General features: G+C 42.5%; 1 protein-coding gene across 10 annotated transcripts in view; it reads left to right on the forward strand.

The window, feature by feature from the left end:
- Positions 1–20,881, forward strand: part of CAMK2D (calcium/calmodulin dependent protein kinase II delta) — a 373,137-nt gene that overhangs the window by 248,241 nt on the left and 104,015 nt on the right. For all 10 annotated transcript variants that reach the window (XM_040328664.1, XM_040328594.1, XM_040328611.1 and 7 more), the window contains exons 7-8: positions 10,370–10,472; positions 16,803–16,886. In XM_040328664.1, coding sequence (XP_040184598.1) covers positions 10,370–10,472; positions 16,803–16,886 — 187 coding nt within the window. The remainder of the gene's footprint in view (positions 1–10,369; positions 10,473–16,802; positions 16,887–20,881) is intronic.

A 20,881-nucleotide genomic window follows, 5' to 3' on the forward strand; every position in this document is an offset into this window, starting at 1 on the left:
ACACACTAAATAAAACACATGGCGGCCTCCATCCCTGATTTGGTATATAGAAAAGAGGGGTTTGTGGGACTTTAAATGAGGGAGCGCCATGTCAAAGGGAATAATAACATAACGATTAAGTTGAAGTACATGATTTATTTATTACAATCTTAAATATATGTCAGATATTTTGTATCAAATAGATAGGTAGTCACAAGGCTTACTCTAAATATGCTGCTCATAGCATGCAATACAAAAATAGAAAACAGACATGGCAGATATACATGGTAAAATGAATCAATTAAAAAACATATGAAATATAGACAGGTGACTGTTGGCATCTAGTGGCACTCTACGTGTTTCCTGGCATTTCAGCCATTCATCAGGAGTGTTTTAAAGCAGTATACTGGAAATAAAAATAAACAAATATAAATAATAATGCCTTATGAATAGGGAAGGACAGGGACTATGTCCCAACAGGATAGAAATAGTTGGGAGACTTACTATACAACCTCAAGACCTGGTCCGGTATCTGCAAAGGAAAAGGGGGGGTTTGGGCATGATGTCTCCCCCCGGGCTGAGACAGGGAAACCCTCCAAGGACGGGGAACAGTGCCCGGAGCATAACACGGTGGTCACAGCTTGATCCAAAATACTATGTGTGCACATTGAGTGCATAGTGTTCCTAAAACAAGTGTATGAAAAAAATATAAATTAAAAAATGTGAAAATGGGGTAGCAAGATATCAATGTGTGTCCCATAAGGGGAGTGCATGGGGAAATGTGTAAGGAACAAAGCCAAACAAGGGAGGAAAAACATACCAAAAGATGGTGACTAAGCTCCCAGCAATGAGGGTGCCCTGTGTGTAGGATCAGGTGTGTGGTTCCTTGTGATTGAGTCAAGCGAATGCACCTATAGGTGGCACTGATAGATGGCTCTGATAGGCAGCACTGATGAGTAGGCACTGGCAGGCATTACTGATGGGCACTGATTGGCACCTCTCGTGGGCATTGACTGGCACCTCTATTGGGCACTGATTGGCATACTTGGTGGTCCTGTGTGGGCATTCCTGGGGGTCCTGGGTGGGCATCCCTGAAGGGCACAGGTGAGCATCCTTTGGGGGTGCTGCACTGATAATCAATCAGCGCAGACCCCCTTTGTCAGGAGAGCAGCTGATCGGCTCTCCTCCACTTGCGTCTGTCAGTGCGAGTGGAGGTAAAGCCCATACACGGCTCTTTCTATTTATGTTGTGATCAGCTGCGTCAGAGGTTCTTTACCGAGATCGTTGATGCCGTGTGTCAGACTGACACACCGCACCAACAATCACTGCGCTGCGTGCCCCCCTTGGCGTGCAATCACGGCTTAACCTGTTGGACGTTACATGTCGTCCAGTCAGGATAACTTAACCACTTTGCGCACGTCATATTTCTAAAAAGGTTCCAGTTGTTGACCAAATCTTTGCTTAATTTTATTTTTTGGGGTGATGAATGATTGCTACTTAAAGAACGTTGGTGTGTAGAAAAAGACAGTGAAGTCTAAGACTAAGAGAGAGTGGACTTTGTAGGCACCGGACTTAAGAAATATAAATATTTTAATTTGGACAATACAAAACACAGATATACAGGACAATTGCTCAAAAAAATAATAAGAAAAAAGGAAAAGGAAATAAACAATGGAATACACAAAAGAGCTCAATTCCTATCACTTTCTAAAGACACCGCTGATAGCCACAGGGCTGGATGTATGAAATACACTATAAGCACTGGGTGGCGTTGTAACTTCGAAAGATGGTACAGGATGAGTTCTGATTAAAATGGGGTTCAGCTCGACATGTTTCGCGACGTCGTCGCTTCTTCGGGAGCGATAGCCGGTGTTTAATGAGATTGGAGAATGCTCAGCAGCGTCCAAGATGCAAAAATGTGATCAGACCATTTACCTTTTGAAGGTGGAGTCAGATACTATAGGTCATACCCACATTCACCATACACCATTGGGCAAATTAGAACTAGTTGGGGTATCTTATAAAAGGTATAATGGCCTGGGCATGAATGGAACAATTCCAGGGGCCGAAAAAACGCACAATTGTAGAGGCAATATTAGGACAACAGATGGCAAAGTGTCCACAAAAGTCCACTCCTAGCTTGGTTGGAAAATAAGTTTCAGGGGCCGAAAAAACGCACAATTGTAGAGGCAATATTAGGACAACAGATGGCAAAGTGTCCACAAAAGTCCACTCCTAGCTTGGTTGGAAAATAAGTTTGGAGACTGGAATACGGGTTTACTCAAAGACTGCCACTAGATGGCACTGCGGCAGTGATGAGGCTTATACTGAAGCTGTGCTCACATACAGAGGAGTCTTAGGCTGTGTGACGGCGTGCGGCCACGCTGGACGTCCGCCCTGGCTAGCATTCAACAAGAGCACCTGTTGAATGCTAGCCAGGGCGGACGTCCAGCGTGGCCGCACGCCGTCACACAGCCTAAGACTCCTCTGTATGTGAGCACAGCTTCAGTATAAGCCTCATCACTGCCGCAGTGCCATCTAGTGGCAGTCTTTGAGTAAACCCGTATTCCAGTCTTCAAACTTATTTTCCAACCAAGCTAGGAGTGGACTTTTGTGGACACTTTGCCATCTGTTGTCCTAATATTGCCTCTACAATTGTGCGTTTTTTCGGCCCCTGGAATTGTTCCATTCATGCCCAGGCCATTATACCTTTTATAAGATACCCCAACTAGTTCTAATTTGCCCAATGGTGTATGGTGAATGTGGGTATGACCTATAGTATCTGACTCCACCTTCAAAAGGTAAATGGTCTGATCACATTTTTGCATCTTGGACGCTGCTGAGCATTCTCCAATCTCATTAAACACCGGCTATCGCTCCCGAAGAAGCGACGACGTCGCGAAACATGTCGAGCTGAACCCCATTTTAATCAGAACTCATCCTGTACCATCTTTCGAAGTTACAACGCCACCCAGTGCTTATAGTGTATTTCATACATCCAGCCCTGTGGCTATCAGCGGTGTCTTTAGAAAGTGATAGGAATTGAGCTCTTTTGTGTATTCCATTGTTTATTTCCTTTTCCTTTTTTCTTATTATTTTTTTGAGCAATTGTCCTGTATATCTGTGTTTTGTATTGTCCAAATTAAAATATTTATATTTCTTAAGTCCGGTGCCTGCAAAGTCCACTCTCTCTTAGTCTTAGACTTCACTGTCTTTTTCTACACACCCACATTATTAAGGATGTGGCACCTTCATATTAAGGGGTGTTTGATTACCACCCCAGGGCAATCGTAATTCTAAAAATAACTTAAAGAACGTTGGCTATAATTCTCCTATGGATCACAGGAGTGCAGTTTGTCCTGCACCCCTGCCATCTGTCTTCAGCTAACAGCGGGCTAAAGCCCAATATCAGCTGTCATCACTCAACCAGTCCAGGCCCAGGATAGATTTTGATTTTACAGTCGAGATCCACCCAGAGGCCAGAGAGCCTGATTTAGCCCTTCCCACTTCCTCCAAAGTCCAGCGCTCCAGTGAGTGCTGGAGGGGCAGAACAGAAAATCCCTTACTTTCTAAAATAACTTTTTTTTGTTTCTTGTTGCGGTCTGCCACCCTTATCGGGGATTTTCCTAAAGCCTAGTACACACCATCAAAAAATATGATAAAAAAAACAGTGTTTAAAGCGATTGTAAGATAATCTGATCATTAGTACACAGCTTTCGAGAGCTGATAGCTGATAACGACAGTTCATGCAAAATTATTCAAAGGGACAAACCCAAAAAATCTGAAGACCAAAACCACACATGTTTGGAAACAAAAGAATACAGTACATTACAATACATTACATTACTTTCCAAGTTGTATTCTGTCATATGACAATTTTTGTAACTTTAGTAACTTCTTCCTTTTCTTTTAATCATTCTTTATTTGATTTTAAACAGCGAAAAACAGAAATTCACAGAAACCTACGAGGCATTCCTCTGGTTTAGCCCTCTCAATTCACCTGTAACAGGGATAACAACATAAAATTCACAACAACTCAAAAACATTTCCCCATCGTATAATTCTCCATATATAAACGAGGAAAAGAGAATACATCGTAATACATTTTAGATATTCTTATCTTATCCTAATTTCCTTCCCCTCTACCCGTCATCCAAGGTCATCTCTCTACTCTAATAACACCATCTTTGCCGTGATGCTATTTTTGTCCCTTTCCCAGCGGGATCCTCATGTCCTGCCCGAGTTGGGGCAATTAAACTGTCTCTCTCTGTTTCGCTTTATTTTACCTCCCTTATACCCCCGATCCATAACATAACCTATCAAAAAAAAAAAAAGAAAAGAAAAGGGGAAACCCCCCCTTCTGTTTGTCTCCCCCCCCGGACCCCACAGCGACCGCCCCCTCTTCAGTCCACATCCATCAGGGCCTTCCTACCTCTTCTGCCTTGAAGTCCATACTAAATCCTCCATTCTATTCAGGTCTTCCACTCTAATAAGCCACATCCTTACAGATGGGGCCCGTGTCTGCTTCCACAACCCTGGGATACAAGCCCGGGCCGCGTTTAACAGATGGCATACTACTGATTTCCTGTACCGCCTCACTGGCATCTCCACATCCTGCAGTATAAAGAAAGACCACTCATCTGGTAATTTTTCCTCACTAAATCTTTGAGTTATTTCCCGGACCTTTCTCCAGTAGCTTAGAATCTTAGGACATGCCCAAAAGATGTGCATTAGGGTTCCTCCTTTCTTTCCACATCTCCAGCATCGGTCTGTTGTTTCTGGGAAACATTTATTCAATATCTCCGGGGTCCGATACCACTGAGATAATATTTTATAATTCATCTCTTGTGTCTTTATACACATGGATGTTTCGAAAATATTCCTTATTATCTTAGTCTTTTGACCTTCTGTAAAGGGTCTTCCCAATTCCCGTTCCCACTTATTGAAGAAGGGCACCTGAGAATCCTCTATTGGGGTGTTTAATAGTTCACTAATTCTTGATAGGGGGTGCCTTAGGATCCCTCCCCCACTACAGTATCTCTCGAACATTGTCAATCTTCGGCCATATCTAGCTGGTGGTTTTAGAGAATCCAAGAAATGATATAACTGTAAAGATCTCCAGAAATCCAAATGGTAAGGCAAGTCTTCCTTTTCCATCTCCCGCCTGGTAATCCATATACCCTCCCTCAAAAAGTGCGATGCTTGGAACCACCCTTGTTCTATCAATTTACTAAAGGGTCCATTCATCAACCCTGGTTCAAACTGCGGGTTTCCCAGAATTGGAAAGAGCGGTGAGTCCTCCGTGGACAATACCCCCCTCACAAATAACTTATGTGCCACCCGCAGAGTGGGGCCTATCAACGGATGGCTCTTGGTATCTGATGGGAGCCCCCGATAACACCATGCCACTCGCTGTAAAATCCTGCCGCATTGGTCCTGCTCCAGGCCTGGTCATAACTTTTCTCCAGCATGCCGACTCCAATCAATAAGTCGGCACAATAATGCCGCTTGATAATATCTATAGATATCTGGGGCCGCTATTCCTCCGTCCCGTTTAGCCAATGAAATTATGCGGGCCTTAATTCTTGGGCGTTTGTTTGCCCATATGAACCCATTAATAAGAGACTGTGCCTGCCTAAAGAAAGATCTAGGTATTTCAATCAGGAGGGTCTGAAAAAGGTACAGAAATTTAGGTAATATACTCATTTTGATGCTAGATCTCCCAAGCCACGAATGGAACCCCCTCTGCCAACCATCCAGGAGGGCCCGCGTTTTGGACAATAAAGGCAGAAAATTAAGTTTAAAAACTTGTGTTAGGTCCGCCGGGATGGAAGTTCCCAAGTATGTAAGGGCAGTGTCAGACCATTTAAATCTAAATTTTGATTTCAATATCCTTAATTCTCTCCCCGGAATCGCCACTCCCATCGTCTCCGATTTATCATAGTTAATCTTGAAATTTGACAACTCTCCGTACACACTTAGTTCTTGTTCCAGATTGGGAAGGGATTCCATCGGGCTGGTCACACTAAACATCATGTCATCAGCATAAGCTGAGATTTTATATTCTGTACCCTTCAGAGACACCCCCTTAATACCAGGATTCAGCCGAATCCGACTCAGCAGTGGTTCGACAGTCAAGGCAAACAAGAGCGGTGATAGGGGGCAGCCCTGCCTTGTCCCGTTTGATAGTTTGAAGGGTGGTGATAATATTCCATTCACTCTAACCTGAGCCGTTGGTTGTGTGTAATTACTTGCAATCCATTGCAACATCTTTCTCCCGAACCCCATGTGTCTTAACACCGCAAACATAAATTGCCAGTTAATCCGGTCAAATGCTTTCTCTGCATCTGTTCCTAAAAAGACACATGGGGTTTGGGTGGTACCCACCAGATGAATCAGGTTCATAGTCTTAACCGTATTGTCACGGGCTTCCCGCGTCTGGACAAATCCCACCTGATCTTTAAGGACAAGTCCCGATATATTCTGCTGTATCCACCCTGCCAAAATCTTGGCAAAGAGCTTCAGATCTTCATTCAGTAAAGAGATTGGTCTGTAACTCCCACATTGGGAGGGATCCTTTCCTTCCTTAGGAATCACGGCTTTCACCGCCTTTAATGACTCGTTATGTAAAGTACCAGAATCTCCTAGACCGTTAAACAGTTTTACCATAAATGAGCCCAATTCGGGCATAAAAGATCTGTAATAATGGATGGTATAGCCATCCGGCCCAGGTGCTTTCCCTCCCTTCCCCTTTTTCACTACCTGCTGTAGTTCTTCTATCGTGATAGGTTTTTCCATTTCCTGGCTCATTTCTGACGTTAAGCTAGGGGTGCCTGAGGTTGCTATGTTATTACCTATTTCCACCTGGTCTTGAGAGCTTGTTTGTAGGTTATATAGGGAACCGTAAAAATCCCCAAATCTCCCTGCTATCTCTCTAGGCAACACAATTTTCTCCCCCTCTATACCCTGAATCACCGGGATATATGTTTTGGTCTGTTGTTCCTTTAGCGCACTGGCCAGTTGTTTCCCACTTTTATTGCCAAATTCGTAATTCTGTCTTCTACCGTTTTGTATTGCCCATTTGGCCCTCTGTAAGAGTAATTCTGTGATTTGTCTACGTGCTGCCCGTAAATCCCGTTCCAACACAGGGTCAGGGTTCTGTTTATGTTTTGTCTCCAGATTTGCAATTTCTGTGATAAGGGTTGTTACCTTTGTCTCCCTCTCCCTCTTTATCCTCGCCCCATGCTTCATCAGGACCCCCCTTATCACCGCCTTGTGGGCCTCCCACACCACTCCCAGATTACAATTTGGGGTCACATTAGCCTCGAAGTACCACTTTAATTCCTTCGTACCTCTTCTAGTACAGCCTCCTCCTGCAATAGACTTTCATTTAATCTCCAGGGCCCAACACCCGGTGGCCGCTAGTCCCCTAGAGCATATTTTAGAAGGATTGGGGCATGATCTGTCCACGTGATCTCTCCAATTACGACCTCCTTTACAGAATGTAATTGATTATGTGGAATAAAATAATAGTCTATACGCGAATAGCTTTTATGTGGAATGGAATAAAAGGAGTAGTCTCGTTCCCCTGGGTGCATCAGTCTCCATATATCTATTAACCTCGCCCGTTGCAACATCTGCTGAATTCTCTTCTGGGTTCCCCCCGCCACTGATGATCCACCAGAAGAAGTGTCCAACTTTGGATCCAGTGGCATATTTAGATCTCCTCCCATTATCAACTGTCCTTCCTGGAAATCTGACAGTTTATCTAGAAATCTTCTCAGGAAGCGATCTTGGTATGTATTAAGGGAATAAAAAGTGGCAAGGGTTGTCATCGTACCACCTATGGTCCCTTTCAGGGCCAAGTATTGACCCCCAGGGTCAACCAAAGACTCTGTCAGTGACCATGGGGTATTATTTGAAATTAAGATGGACACTCCCCCCTTTCTAGCCTCTGGATTCGTCGCATGATATGCCAACGGGAAGGGTCTGCCTGCAAGAAAGGAAGGGCCCCCCGTCCTAAAATGGGTCTCTTGTACCAAAGCAATGTTACATCCCCTTTTCTTCAGGTCCTGCACTAAGATCCTCCTTTTTTCGGGTATGTTTAGACCCTTAGCATTAATTGATATCACTACCAGTGGGTCCATCTCTGAGACCAGTAGAGTACCCGCAAGGGGTCCCTCAATATTCCAGAACCAACAGGGTCAGATCGAAGCACAACTGTAGGATCAGCGGGGAAGACAACACACAAAAAAAAAACCCCTCCCAAAAAACACACACAAAAAAAAAAAGAAGAACAAACCCCTATTCTAAACTGATATCGCCGAGCGGCAGGAGGGAGATCGTATACCCCCCCCCCTCAGGGATACCACCAAGCCAAAGCTTTGAACACTCTCAACCCCTGCACCCTATAAGTGTTGGCCTAACAGGGGAAGATTACACCCCGGTGAGGAATCCTCCTCGTCCCCCTATCCAGCTCCTTCCATCCACTCCTTCTAATATTGGGAAATGTAATCCCCCCAGAAATTATAGCCTTCCTCCCTGGAGGAGGCAGGGGAGAAGGAAAAAAAAAGGAGGGGAGGAGGGGAGAGAGGGGGAAACCCCCACCCCCCGATCAAGAAAAAAATAAGGCTGCCACCTCTGGTATCTCCTATAGTAATCACCATCACAAACTTTGCTTTGTGATGTCTGCCAAAAAAAAGGAAAGTAAATAAAGAACAAGGGGACAAAACGTTGTATCCCCTTATAGTGCCCCCCCACCCCAAGTGCCCCCTTCCCCTAAGTTCGTCTTTTACGCCTTATGTTTAGTCTTTAAACTTTAAACTAAGATCCCCTTCTTCCTTTTCAATATGAAACTAGCATGCAAAAAAACAAAAAAATAGACAATCATTCGTTTGATATTCTCATCGTGTGTACGAGGCTAAAGATTTTCTGTCCAGACAGAAAGTGAGGGATAGACCACAAATAAAAATTTGACAGAGATTTATGCAATCCAACTCTTGCCAAGTCAAAAAAATTGAACGTTTTGGCTGAATTTTGGCTTTACCTGCTGTGAAGCAGCAGCAATATTGAGTTTTTGTTAACCTCTGCTTTATACTGCTCACATTGCTATGCTAGTCAGTATTAGACAAGACTCCATATAGAATTTACCAGTGTGAGCTGTGATGGAAGTACATTTACTGAAAACCGCACACTTGCAAAGTGACACTCCTTAGGCAAATATGATAGTATCATCATTCAACTGAATAGAGTTTTGAGTAATGTTTTAATTGATTTTTTGTTATTGAAGACAAGTCACTAAAGCTGGCCATACATTGATCATAATTCGACCAGTTCAGCACGGACTGGTACATGTATGGCCACATGTGGATGGACAGAAGTCAGTCTAGCGGTCGACATCTGTTCAACCACCCTGTTGGAAAAAATCTGCTTAACCAGCGCAGCAGGCTATAGACTGCAGTGCTGATCTATGTATTCTGACGGCACGGAAGTCTCCCCGCTTGTCAGAATACGACACAGCTGGGAGGAATAATTAATCTACTTTGAATTTTTTAACAAAAAACGGACCCATGTATGCACAACATATTCATATTAAGGCTTACTTTTCCCCATGCTATTGTGTGTTGTGTAAAATGTATGTGAGCATGACTGTACTTAGAGTAGATTGCATAATTTGCCATATTGTAAATATTACCAAAATTAATGTAGCCAGCCTGGGGGGTAAATTAACATGCACAAAAACCTGTTCTCATTTAAGGTATACGTTCTACTAAGCTTGAATTAAATTATTTATTGGCTTCAACATATTGTGTGTATTTAGTAGCTATATATCAATTTATAACCTGTATTGAGTAGTCAAAAAATAATTATAACACAAAACAACAGAAAAATGGATTGTCAAAAAAATTTACTTTGAGCACAGTGGTGTTCACAGCTGTACTTCATAAATAATACATTTTATTTCCAAATGCTCTAAACTTTACATCAGTTCAAATAGCATACAGTCAGAAATCAACTTACTTTATCTGACTGCAATAACAGAAATCTGATGGGCTGCTATGGGTAAAATGTTTTTCATATGTCTTCACTGATATTTGCATTACATTATTGAATAAGCCCCCTTGAGATCTACTCTATTTTAGGTTTGGTTTATGCATGCAATTCTAGTTATTGTGATTATTTTATAGAATGTAATAAGCAAACTAAATATTTTTTTAGGGAATTATAATTAACTGTAGAAATCGCCAACAAATTTAAGTGTGAAGAACATTACATTCCCGTTGAAACCACATATCGTACATGACATTTACAGTAATAGATACATGTATTGATCTGTATGGATTCTTTTCTCTAATAACATTTTTTACTCCCATTTCTTTTTAAATTAAAGCCTGAAAATTTGCTCTTAGCTAGCAAATCAAAAGGTGCAGCAGTAAAACTTGCAGACTTTGGTCTAGCTATTGAAGTTCAAGGAGACCAGCAAGCATGGTTTGGTGAGTATTTGCATTTTGTTTTACTGATTCAAGTTCAGTCAATATTTTTTGTCTGTTGAGCTGCCCACAGGCCATAACCAAATTAAAGGGTGGGAATAACGCAGACACTTGGGTATGAGAAATATGCTTGGTTATGTGGTCAAGTAGTAGCCTGACTCATCCAGGACCCAGTGACATATGATGTTTTAAAAGAGAAAGCGATATATACATTAAAACCACATTCTTTTACTAAAGATCTTCTTGTGCAGACGGCATATTTTTGTTTGTTTTTCTTTATTAGCAAATGCTTTTAGAAGTGTGGTAATCATTTGGAGACTGTGGTTTTGGAGGCATCTATCAAAGCACATTGACCCTAAATGTCCAAATACCTCTTATCCATCCAGACCTACTTGTCAGCCTGCTGCTCTCGTAAAGGAAATGACAACCAGATTCTAATATGTTCTGCATCATGTGATATGTATATACTTAATTGCATGAGGCAGAGTGCAGAAGAATGTGCATAATGTTTTCCCAAAAATGTAAATGAGGTACCACGCTGACAAATAGGTCTAAGTATGGATTCTGTATTACGTCAAATTCATATTTATTTTATATATATATGCCTTGGATGCTTAGGTAAAAAGGCTCCAGAGTCTGAGGCCCCGTACACACGACAGAGGAACTCGACGTGCTTGGAGTTCCTCGTCGAGTTTTGGGATGAAGCCGCCGAGGAGCTCGGCGGGCCGCCTTCTCCTAGAGGACAACGAGAAAATAGAGAACATGTTCTCTATTTTCTCGTCGAGTTCCTCGGCGGCTCCATCGAGCCAAAACTGTACAGACGACAGAGATTCTCGGCAGAATCCGGGTTTTGACCGAGTTTCTCTGTGAATTCTGCCGAGAAACTCTGTCGTGTGTACGAGGCCTGAAACTACACTACTGGCAATGCATGTGAAATTGCTTTTAGGGTCCATATACACTGGGTACTTCTAGAGGTGTTTAGCATTTTTTTAAATGTCTTTAGAAGCAGCTAATGTTATCCTATGTGTTCATGCATATTAGGTAGTCTAGAGGCATTTTTAACCTCCCTGGCCATATGATTATGTCATATTTTTGATGCTCAAAGCGGTACAATTGTTTTACATGGAAATTTGGCGTTTTATATTGTAGGCTTGTAATTCTTAGGAATAACTCACTTAGGAATAACTCACTTAAATATGTCCAAACAAGAGTTTAGTAGACATCCCGGGTATGATAAAATTTGAAACACAACATCATAAATTATAATATAATAAATAACTATAAATAATTATAACAAATAATAATATAATAATAATAAAATGTATTCAATAATGTAATCAAAAACACTAAAATTTGCTCAGTTGCTGAACTGGCGCTGTCGTCACTTGCAGTGTTTGATAACGAATTTCCCACGAATCGCTATCGCTCTATTCTGCAAGCGATTCTAATTTATTATCGCTGTTTTTTAGCTGGTCTAAAACCACTTTTGACGTAAAGGGATACTTTTTGTTTGCTATGGACAATCTCCAGTTTCCAGGCAGAAAGAACAGTATTTTTAATATAAAAGTGCATGCAGGGCATTGGACAAAGCATTAGGGACAAAAGGGATGTGAAATGATTTCATACAGTAATGTAATCTGTAAGATTACAGTGTACTGTATGTGTTATGTGTTTTTAACTTTTTGAATTTGGCACCGTGCTCCGTCCCTGTGCGTCGCGACGCTCGCAGGGAACGGAGCTCGCCACTGTGATAGATCGAGTGGAGGAGACAGCCTGCACACACAGGGGGACATCGCAGGATCCTGGGGACAAGGTAAGTAACTTTGCCTGGATCCTGCGATGCAATCGCGAGTGATGGCTCTGGGTTACCGCTTTTGGTACTGAAAATTCATCCCGAGCCACACTTGGGAATACTGCTAAGGAGGTTAAGCTCAGCGTTTAGAGGCAGAAAAAAATACTTTGGTTTACATTTTTGAAAGCATTTTTTTCTGACAGAAAAAAACTCTAAGGCCCAGATTCACAGAGAGCAAGGCACACATTACGCTGCCGTAGAGTAACCAATGTACGCTACGCCAACACAGCGCAGAGAGGCAAGCATTGCATTCAGCAAGCTATTGCTCCCAACACTGCATCAGCGTGGCGTAGGTTTCGAGGGCGCAGGCCGGCGTAGGTGGAAGTAGGCGTGACCCATGCAAATGAGGCGTGACCCCATGCAAATGATGGGCCGAGCACCAGAGAGAGATGTATAATGAACTGCGCATGCACCGTGACGTGGATGCATCCCCCTGCCCCTGCTCACAACCACATCGGAACTACTGCCTAAACTACGCTGGATCACTGCGTACGGCGTGAACGTAACCTACGCCCAGCCAGACACACATCCAACATAAAATACGCCGGCTTGTGTTCCCTGGTGCAGACCTTTGCATGTCTGCTGCTGGGTTGCACCTCCTTTATGGGGAATAACTTTATGCCGAACGTACAACTTACGCGCACCTCGCGTAGACTGCGTCGGGCGCACGCAGGTTCGTGAATCGCCGTATTTCCCTCATTTGCATGTTTGAATGGCTAATCAATGGGAGAGGCACCATGCTCCCAGCCTAAATGTACGCCCACCCTACGCCGGCGTAAGCAAGATACGTCGGCGGGGTGTAGCCTGGTTTTAGGTGCATATCTGTTTGTGGGTCGGGCGCACAGATACAACGGCGCACATTTGCACTTACGTCGGTGTAACTTGTTATACGTCGGCGTAAGTGCTTTGTGAATCTAGGCCTATATACGCCTAATGTCTCCTAATGTTTTGTTGTAAAAGCGCTTATAATGCTCCTAAAAGCTGATCAACAAGGGCACAAAAATTCAAAATATGAGCTTTTTTTATACAGCGTTTTCTGGCAAGGTGACTGGCATTTTATTTTTTTAAGCCTATTATGACATTACAGTGCCCTTTAGTATGTGCTAGCTTATTTTATGCAGCTGTGGAATAATGACATAGCTGTAGCTGAAAAATCCCTTTTAACTGAGATAGGCAGTCTCCACAATCTCTCCCTATCCTCTGTTCCTTGCATGCTGGTTGTAAGCCAGAAGCCAATGAGTCATCTTGTGTGCATATTTACCATTCAGCAAACTCATTTGGCAGGCAGCACTTTACAAACTTTGCCTGAATATGAATTGAATGATCTCGGTATTGTTACATTCAAAAGTACTTTTTATCCCTTTACCACTGACATCTGTATACTTTTCTAAAACGTGGTAGATAGAAATAATGCATAACAATACAATATGGCTGTACTATATATGTTGTGTATTGTATTGTGTAAAGTGAAAAAATACAGATACCCAGTATATTGACTATACTAGGAAGGCAACCCAATTATAAGCATTAGTTGTGTTCATCTCCCTCCCCCGATCTACATTTTTCTCTTAGGCCTCATGCACTGGACGTTTTTTACAGTTACTATTAGGGCCATTTTCCTGCCTCTAAACTCCCCTGCATGTTAGCCTATGTGTCCATGCACACCTAGGCCCGCATTCACGTAGAATGGCGTATCTTTGTGCGGGCGTAACGTATCCTATTTACGCTACGCCTCCGCAACTTTGACAGGAAAGTGCCGTATTCTCAAACCAAAGTTGCGGCGACGTAGCGTAAATAGGCCGGCGTAAGCCCGCCTAATTCAAATGTGGTAGATGTGGGCGTGTGTTATGTAAATTTACTGTGACCCCACGTAAATGACGCTTTTTACGAACAGCGCATGCGCCGTCCGTGAAAGTATCCCAGTGCGCATGCTCCAAATTAACCCGCAAGAAGCCAATGCTTTCGACGTGAACGTAAATGACGCCCAGCCCTATTCGCGAACGACTTACGCAAACAACGTAAAATTTTCAAAATTTGACGCGGGAACGACGTCCATACTTAACATTGGTACGCCGCATCTACGCCTCATATAGCAGGGGTAACTTTACGCCGAGAAAAGCCTAACGTAAACGGCATATCTGTACTGCGTCGGCTGGGCGTACGTTCGTGAATTAGCATATCTAGCTGATTTATATATTTCTAGGCGTAAATCAGCGTACACGCCCCTAGCGGCCAGCGTAAATATGCAGTTAAGATACGACGGCGTAAGAGACTTACGCCGGTGGGATCTAATACAAATCTATGCGTAACTGATTCTAAGAATCAGGCGCATAGATACGACGGCTCAGACTCAGAGTTACGACGGCTTATCTGGAGATACGCCGGCGTAACTCGTTGGAGAATCCGGGCCCTAGACTTTTAGCTGCATTTAGTGGCAGGAGGATTGAGGAAGAACAAAAAAACACTACCAGAGCGTCCAAGAGCAGCACAGTTTTGGCAGAAAAAAGGCGTCTGCGTCTGAACGTGACTAAACACGTTTAAACGCTCTATGCATTTAACACTTCAGTATTTATTTATTTTAATAGTCAGAATAAATTCAAATTCTGGCCAATGGAATAAACGGCCAAAGGCTGCCTGACTCTGCTAAACTGGTTTAAAAAAACACAGCTTTTTACAATATATCAGTGCATGAGGCCTTATAAGCAACCTGTAAAAATTGTTTTCTTTATGACCTATTCTCACTGCCAGTACATTGTGGATTTTTGACAATCTCCCTATAGAATGCAGAAGCTATACTAGATAAATAGATGATTTACTAGCTAGCTGTCCATTAAAAACCCACACGATCTTTCAAAAAATCCCTTAAATTCATAGAAAACCTGTTCAGTAGATGGAACCATTTGAGCTCTCAAAAACACTAAGATCCCTTTCACACTGGAGGCGCTTTGCGGGCAATTTTAACCCTTGTTTGGCCGATAGTGGGGGTGAAAGTGCCCCGCTAGCTGTCAAAAAGTGCAGCGAAAACTACGGTAAAGCGTTGCTAAAAATAGCGGCGCTTTACCGCCGACGCCTGGTCGCTGGAGTGTGAAAGCACTCTAAAACATTTTAAATACACTCTCATAATTACTAACTGACCACACCAACATAAACAAGTCTTACAAATCCTAGCCATCTTCACATAATCTGTATATAATCTCATAGACATACTTTTTACACATGTACATGTCCAGTAAGTTACATACCTAGCGATGTACTGTATCTGTTTCCAGGTGCAATATACAGTTCATTAATGCAGACCTAAACAGATAATAAAAGATATTAGGGTGGTTAAGGGCCCTTTCACACGTACGGATCCCGTGAGGATCCGTTCCTTTAACATCAGCGGGGATCGATTCGTTGATCCCCGCTGAGCTGGCCGATGACAGGGCGGTCCCTACACATTGTCCAGGGACCACCCTGTCAGATCTCCGCTCTCCTCTATGGGGGGATCAGATGAACACGGACCGTCTGTCCGTGTTCATCTGATCCGATACGCAGTCCATCTGCAGAAACTGAGCATAGCGGAGACTGATGAGATCGGATGTCAGCAGAAGTTTATCTGCTGACATCCACAATCCCATAGGGATACATGTATGTCCGTTTTTTATCTGAAAACGGATGGATGAAACACGGACATATGGTCCGCATGTGTAAAAGGGCCATAAGAGTTAAATGTAAAGTTAAGTGTTGGGGATTACATGTTAATGTGGAAGTAAAGTCTAAGACCAACTATACTTAAAAATGTTCCCTATTTCTCCTCCTACCTATCCTGCATACAAAAAGCTGTGTACTTGCCTCTTTTTAATCCACTCTCGTGATCCTGCAGCTCCGGCTCCCCTGTGTTAGTGAACATCTGCTGCAGGGGAGAGGAGGAAGTGCCAACAATGGCTGGGTCATTGGAGCCCGTCATGGCTTCCAGAATTCACAGCTGCTGTTGACCACTTCCTTACACAGGGGAGCCAGAGCTGTGGGACCAGGTCACCAGACTGGACAAAATAAAAAAAAGGTAAGTTTGCAGATCTTTTTTAAACAGGGTATGCAGGGTAATGGGTAGGAGGAGAGGGAAGGGAATGTTTTTGAGAATAGTTAGTGTTAGACTTTTTTATTTTCAAGGGTAGCTTAGGAATATGTTTCATGGTAGGGGTGTGGTTTAGGGTTAGCTGTAGGAGGTAAGTTAAGATCACGCCAAACACAAGTATTTGGTCTGATGTCCACAAAGTTTAATTTTGATCTCATCAGATCTTAGAACTTTTATCTTGATAACTTCCAAGTTTCCCAGTTGGCCTCTAGAAAACCATAGGCAATATGTTATGTGAGCTTTAGTTAACAGTGAATTCCTTTTGTAACTCTTTCTTACAATTTGTCCTTTCCACGTTGGCACCTGATGGCTACTCTTCATTTATTTTGCCTTGAAAGAGTTTTTCATTTGTATTGTTTCATAGGCTTTGCTGGAACTCCAGGTTACCTGTCTCCAGAAGTTTTACGAAAAGACCCATATGGGAAACCTGTGGATATGTGGGCATGTGGTAAGCCATTATTTGTTGCAAGATTGTTTGTTGCATGTATCCTTACCTGTCAAATGTTTCCCCTCTGTCTGTTATAAGAACGGAAAAACTGCAGATTCTGTGGGTGGATCTGTTGTCTGGATCTCTGTGGGTGGAGTCATGAAGTCAGTAGACTCCCCGCCCTCCTCTACACTCCCCTTGTCAACATGCATTTGCCCTATATCAGGGAACAGACGATCAGTGACATTGCCACTGTGAAGAACGGGGAAGGTGTGTTTACACACACCTCTCTCCGTTCTTCAGCTCCTGTGACCGATCGTGGGACCCCGGCGGTGATCGGGTCCCGCAGTCACGGCTGGGCACTTAAAGGGGACGTACAGGTACGTGCCTGTGCCCAGCTGTGCCATTCTGCCAACGTAAATGTGCAGGAGGCGGTCCTTAAGTGGTTAATAGAGTAAATAAGGGGTTCTTGAGAGAGGTCTACCAAAAATATTACTCTCTCAGGTCTGATAAACTCAACAATTAGTTCCTCATACTGGGCACCTTCCGCTAGGGTCTTCTGATGCCCTTACAATTACTAATGCACGTGACAGTGATGCCCCCTCTTCCCCGTGACCTTTGCCAAACATATGAGATCTAATCCCAATATTTGTGGATGATGCCATCCTGATGCTCACTAACCCTTATGATTCTCTGTACACTATACAATCTAAATTTAGTGAGGACTGTTACTACAAACTCAATGCAAATAAGTCTCAGGTACTAGGCCTCTGTCTGGGCTAGTGAAGCTATTACGTTGTTTTGTATAGAGCATCTCTCCTCAGCTTTGCAGATATTTGATCTTAACTACAGAAAAGTTCTATCCCCTTTACCCCCAAGAACTTCATAGCTTACAATATTGTGAACAGTCTAGAGCTGGCAGAATAATGACTTTCAAAATGATCAAAACTCCCCAAATTGCTCTATTTATTTAGAACAATTTTATTCCTTTACCAGCCTAATTTTCTCTTCATAACAAGGAACAATCAACCCTTATGCCGCATACACACCATCACTTTATGTGATGGAAAAAAACGACACTTTCTGTGAAGTAAAAAATGACGTTTTTGAAACTTCAATTTTCAAAGACGAAGTTGCCTACACACCATCGTTTTCTCACAATGTTCTAGCAAAGTGAGGTTACGTTCCACCACGTTTTACCATTGAAGCTCACTTCATAAGTAGCTTCTGGGCATGCGTGGATGAAAAAACGTCTTAGAAAACGACGTTTTTTGCTACACACGGTCAATTTCTGTGAAGTAAAAAGTGCACTTTTGAAAAACGACACATAAAATTGAAGCATGCTTCAATTTTTTTTGGTCGTTTTTTACAAGACATAAAACGACGTTTTCCCCCACACACAGTCAATTAAAGTGACGTTTTTAAAAACGTCATTTTTTTTCATCACATAAAGTGATGGTGTGTACGCGGCATTACATTTGGAGTTGTAACTGACCTAGGTGTCCCTTTTCCACCAAATATAAATAAAGGATGGGACTCTCCATCTACTACATAGCTTCAACCTTAGGTCAAATACAATGCTGGTGAAACCCTTCTAGTGGTAAATCTGGCCACGTACAGAATTCTCCTTAATTCGTGAACATGATCCTCAACTACTTCTCATCATTAAACAAGGTTTTCCCATTACCCATACATCAAAGCAACTCTCAGAGTGTGGGATGACACACACATTTGCAACCATCTATCCCAATTATTATGCGTGTCTATTCAATGAACCACCTCTTTATCCCCAGTCTTGGTTTAACTTCCTGTAAACTTCATGATATCACCACAATCAAACTACTTCCCTCTCAAGGTGTTAAATATTTTGATCCTCTCCACAGAGAATTTTCAGTCCCTGCTTCTGGCTACTTAGATCAATTCTTCTCTAAATGCACACTGGACCATTGTCTGTTTCCTGTGTGTGTACACTTGGTTGTTGTTATTGGATATGCTGAAGACTTTGGCAATGATGTCTCTTATAAGTATGGGATGTGCTGTGTGTAATCTGGATTTTTATAGTCCCTGTTGGACATGTGCCTGAATTGAAGAAAAACATAAGCTGGACCATGACATTTTTTATGATCAACACAATATACACATTCTTCTCTAGCCCCAAGCGGATTTCTCTGTTCTATAATATACTTAACAACAGCTGTTTGATCTAAAAATCACATTGATTAAATGAGAAAATTAGCTGGATCTTGAATATACAGTATGATCAACCTTGGAAACTAGCAATATCCTGCACTTGTAGAGCATCTTGATGAACAAACCATTGGGAAGTTTAAAAACATAATACATACTGTACATGGCACCTTTTACAAAATCTCCAAATTCAATCACTCATGTCCCTCTAAAGCAGGGGTCTCAAACTGATGGTCCTCAAACTGTTGCAGAACTAAAATTCCCATGATGCACTGCAAGGCTGACAGTTACAAGCATGACTCCCATAGGCAAAGACATGCTGGAAGGCCGACAGTTTGAGACCCCTGCTCTAAGGGCTGGAGAAAGTACAGAGAGATGTGTTTTCTCTACCATATCTTCTGGTTCTGCAAATCCCTTTGCTCTTACTGGAACAAAATTGTATCCATGGACTCTGATATTACAGCTACTCCTGAGAAAGTTTCTTCGGCACTTGCCTTGCTACATTTGGGAATTTATAATTTTCCCTCTTCGTCCAGAACTTTTGTAACTCACCTCTTACTAGCTGCTAAACTGAATAACGCTAGATTATAGGATTCTACACAACAACCAAGCTTCCTCAACACCTTTAAAGATATAAACCTCAGATTTTCAATCAAACAAATGATTGCACTGATAAATCACTCATACAAGCATTTTACCACTTTCTGGTGCACCTGGCTAAACAATTGTTTTATACTCACATTAACTCCCCAATTAGGCATACTAGTCTTATTGTTTTCTCTGTGTTTATTGTGCATTAGTTACCCCTGTTCTTCTCCTAAAATTCCTGTTTGGACTGCAATCCTGATGTCACCCTTACTATTTAACACACCATTGTACATCTCAGTGTTCTTGACACACGCTTGATACCACTTGTTAACACTGCATGTCTACTCGGTCTGCACCATGTAACCTGTGATTTGTTTATTATATTTCTGTACCTGCAGTCGCATTATCTTGTATTATTAACCTTAACCTTATGATACCTTTTTGTGACCTCTAATATCCACTTGCCGACCTCCTCACGTATGTCAGCAGAATGGCACGGACAGGCACATCAACGTACCTGTACGTGCTCTGCTTGATGTGGGTGGGGGGTCTGATCGGGACCCCCCCCCCCCCCGCTACATGCGGCGGTCGGTAAGCCTCGCGGAGCGATCCGGGACGATGGCACGGCTATTCGTTTATAGCCGCTCCGTCGCGATCGCTCCCCGGAGCTGAAGAACGGGGAGAGCCGTGTGTAAACACGGCTTCCCGTGCTTCACTATGGCGGCGCATCGATCGAGTGATCGCTTTTATAGGGAAGACTCGATCGATGATGTCAGTCCTACAGCCACACCCCCCTACAGTAGTAAACACACACACAGTGAACACTAAATGTTACAGCGACCCTGTGTTTAACTCCCAAACTGCAACTGTCATTTTAACAATAAAGAATGCAATTTAAATGCATTTTTTGCTGTGAAATGACAATGCTGTCAAAAATGTGTCAAAATTGTCCGAAGTGTCCGCCATAATGTCGCAGTCACAAAAAAAAATCGCTGATCGCCGCCATTAGTAGTAAAAAAATAAAAATGCAATAAAACTATCCCCTATTTTGTAAACGCTATAAATTTTGCGCAAACCAACCGATAAACGATTATTGAGATTTTTTTTACCAAAAATAGGTAGAAGAATACGTATCGGCCTAAACTGAGGGAAAAAAATGTGTATATGTTTTTGGGGGATATTTATTATAGCAAAAAGTAAAAAATATTGCATTTTTTTCAAAATTGTCGCTCTATTTTTGT

Source organism: Rana temporaria, chromosome 1 (assembly GCF_905171775.1).
Source record: "Rana temporaria chromosome 1, aRanTem1.1, whole genome shotgun sequence".
Taxonomy (NCBI): Eukaryota; Metazoa; Chordata; class Amphibia; order Anura; family Ranidae; genus Rana; species Rana temporaria.